At 34.6% G+C, this 3483-nt stretch overlaps 1 protein-coding gene across 1 annotated transcript in view; it reads left to right on the top strand.

Annotated features, from left to right (window-relative positions):
* The window catches only part of LOC105462816 (probable 2-oxoglutarate dehydrogenase E1 component DHKTD1, mitochondrial), a 5042-nt gene extending 4540 nt beyond the window's left edge, over positions 1-502 (top strand). The window contains exons 2-3 of the mRNA XM_011709666.1: positions 42-230; positions 357-502. Coding sequence (XP_011707968.1) covers positions 42-230; positions 357-502 — 335 coding nt within the window. The remainder of the gene's footprint in view (positions 1-41; positions 231-356) is intronic.
* The last annotated feature ends 2981 nt before the right edge of the window (positions 503-3483 follow it).

Raw genomic sequence — 3483 nt, forward strand, 5'->3', positions numbered from 1 at the left:
TATATATATATATATATACATATATACTTTATACTTTACAGGAGATAATAAAGTAGAAAAATGTAATGTAACTAAAGTCATTCTAGTTAGTGGAAAACATTATTATGCACTTAACAATTACCGAGAAACTTCTGGAGACATGAATGTTGCTATCATTAGAATAGAAAATTTATGTCCATTTCCTGTTCACGAGTTACTAGGAGAAATTGAAAAATATAAACATGCGAAAAGTAAGTAGAAAAATGTAATTATTTGAGAAATCAAATTATATTAAAAAATATTACATGTTGTTACATATAAATAATATGAAATAAGTATACTTCATGTTTTCTAAATTTTTAAATATTGGTTTTCAGCTTTTATTTGGAGCCAAGAAGAACCACGAAACATGGGCGCATGGAGTTTTATTAAACCACGTTTTGAGAACTTATGTGGACGACAAGTAAGTTATATTAAATTACAGAAATTAATTGTAAATTATACAGGGTATCAGATACTATAGATGTGATAAGCTGGTAAGAGAGGGCTAAACTAAAAAAAAATTCTGTTTCATCATTTTGGGATTTTCAGAATAATAACTGAAATATTAATTTATATAAAATTACAAATTGCGCGTCCGCGTGATTCGAGACAATCCAGTGTTTACAATTGCTAACTGCATGACGATGTATTGAGAAGAACGTTGAAACAAAAATATAGCGTGAATAACCATTGCTTTTTAGAATACTTCATCCACTGCCGAACGGCTTGTCAAGAAATCATAAACACTGGACTATTTCTATTGTTGCTGAATATGTACAAACGCACACGATTAGTACACTTTCATAAATTAATATCTCGATCATTAATACTTGTTATAAAAATCGCAAAATGATACACGACTTTTCTATTCAGTTTAGTCCATTCGTACTTATATAATCGGTATTACAAATTTCAAACATCCTGTATACATATATAATGAAACAACCGACCGTTTTGAGCGCGGACTAGCTCGTCACGGGCCAGGCTCCAAACGTAGTTCGCGCGGAGAGAGAGGAACGGAAATGAAGTAGTCGGTTTTACGATACACAACTCAACATTTATTAGATATTTGATTTGGCTTTTATGTACAATGGAGTTCGGACGGAATACGCGTTTTTCAATATGTGTAACAAGTCTTATGTGTAGCTAATTATCGCGAACTAACAGTGTAAACGTATCGCGCCGGAATGGATAGTACAGAGATTTCCGCGTGCTATGTGTGTACTGGCATTAGTCGGTACGACAGTACTCCGGCGGTTAGTTCGCGAGCACGGCGTCGGGCGCACCGTCCGGGGCGGCACGGCTTGGGTGAGCGCAACCACTCCTCCAGGCCACCGACGGGGACGTCTGATCACAGAGTTTCTCGTGCGGAACCACACGAGAAACAGCTGACAATGAGACTGGACTGACGTTTGTCGTCCGAGCCTTTCCTCTTATACCCATTCGCTACCCTGCGGATGAGTACTTCGGGGGAGGTCGGTCGGCTTCGGCCGTGTCCGCCGTCCGGGCCTTCGTGCTGCCCGGGGGTTGGCGGCCCCTTGCTGGCACGGCCCCGACCGGTCGGGTTCGGCTGCTCTCGTATGCGTTCGGCGTACGAGGCCGTTGGGCCTCGTATCGCTGTTTAAAAAAGATGGCGCATCGCGCCTTACGTCGCCCTGCGGTTGTTCGGCGGGGCGGCATCCGGTCGGTGGTTGCCGGGCATCCGAGCTCTCGGGTATTAACGGGACAATGCGAGGACATATAATGGCGGCATCGTTACAATAATATAAATAATAATATATAATATGGATATTAATTCAATTCACCTGTATTTAAATAATTGTAACTTGTACAATTGATTACAGAAAATTAAAATTTCGATTAAAGTTTTCGATGCCTTCTGGCAATTTTGTAAAATATCAAGTAATGACTTTAATTTCATCAAATATAAAAAGTTTTTCTTCAGTATTTTGTTCGAATGTTTCGAATGTTCACTATTTCTTGTAAATAAAGTACAATAGTCATGATCAATATATTTTTGCATGCTGAATCTGAATCTGAATTCAATTAAAAATTAGCTAATAATGTTAGGATTGCGCAAAAACAACTCAATGACCGAAATTACCGCTTTTGAGCATAATAGCATAATATTTTTTGTAAATAAAAATTTAGTTTTTATTGATATCCACTTTTGAAAGATAAAAATTTTTTTGTAAAAAAAATTTGCGATCGGACAAAATAGGACCATATATATAAGCGGATAAATTATGCTATTCTAGTTTTGAGGGTTATCCCCTCTCTTAAAGTTTCTAATTTAAGTGAATATTTTAAATCAAACAAATCTGATATAGGCGCTTTTTTAAAAGTCATTTCATTGTTTGCGATTCATCGTGTAGGTTTTGTGCAAGAACATTTTCATGTTTATCAAGTCTGTATCACGGTATCTTAAGACTGTCGAATAGTATTCCTTAACCTATATATTTGAGCATATTCATAACTTTGTTATTATGTACAAACTATATATGGAGCATTGAATATGATGCGCAGGGCTTTATTATAAAAGCGTTGAATTATTTCCAAGTTTGAGGTACTAGCTGTTTTCCATAATTCGAGGTCATAGGTACAGATAGGCTTTAGTATACGTTTGTACATTAAAAGTTTATTATTGATTGAAAGCTAAGACCGTTTGCCAATTAGCCAACCTAGTTTATTAAATAAAAATGGTAAAATAAAATGCCTTTAAGAGCCGACGCAGTTCTTGTGGCGCAAATGATCCCTTTATTGAAGTATAGTAGACGTTTCGACTTTTGGATTGAGTCCTCTTCAGTACAGATTTTTCTCATATCATCGCAATATAAATTTCATTTTCGATCCGCTCCCTTATTCTTAATAATTTAATCAGAAAACTGATGTGTCAAATTGAAATGAAAATGTCAATGCTGTAAATGAAATCCAAACCTATGTATGTCTTATAATAAAATTCAGTTTACTGAGTCACTAAATTAAAAACAAAACAACAAGTGGAAAAAATCATAAACAATTTCACCAATAGATTATTAAAGTTAGAAATTTATGATGCATTCAAACACCGTCGTTATCTAGTATCATCAATCTACACATCCATTAAAAAAATAGAAAAACTTTTACCTTGTAATATAGTTGAGGAGTTTTTCTCATCGCAACGGATTACGCTCCATAAATTGTATTCTCAGGAAAACGATAGACTAAATATTAAATTAGAATTACTTGAAAATAGAAAAATTGAACAGCATATATATGAGACTCCTTAATAAAATCAAGACGATTAATTATTATTACTCGAAGAAAGAGGGAATATCTCGTTATCCTGCATTTGAATTTTACACTAATTCTACCCTGGCGGAAAAAATTTTGATGAATAACTACAAAGAACTACAAAAATAAAAATTTTGTAGAAATTTTTATTATTTCGTAAAAATTTGTTTATTTTTGTAAAAATATTTA

Source organism: Wasmannia auropunctata, unplaced genomic scaffold (assembly GCF_000956235.1).
Source record: "Wasmannia auropunctata unplaced genomic scaffold, wasmannia.A_1.0 LD336095.1, whole genome shotgun sequence".
In the NCBI taxonomy this organism is placed as follows: Eukaryota; Metazoa; Arthropoda; class Insecta; order Hymenoptera; family Formicidae; genus Wasmannia; species Wasmannia auropunctata.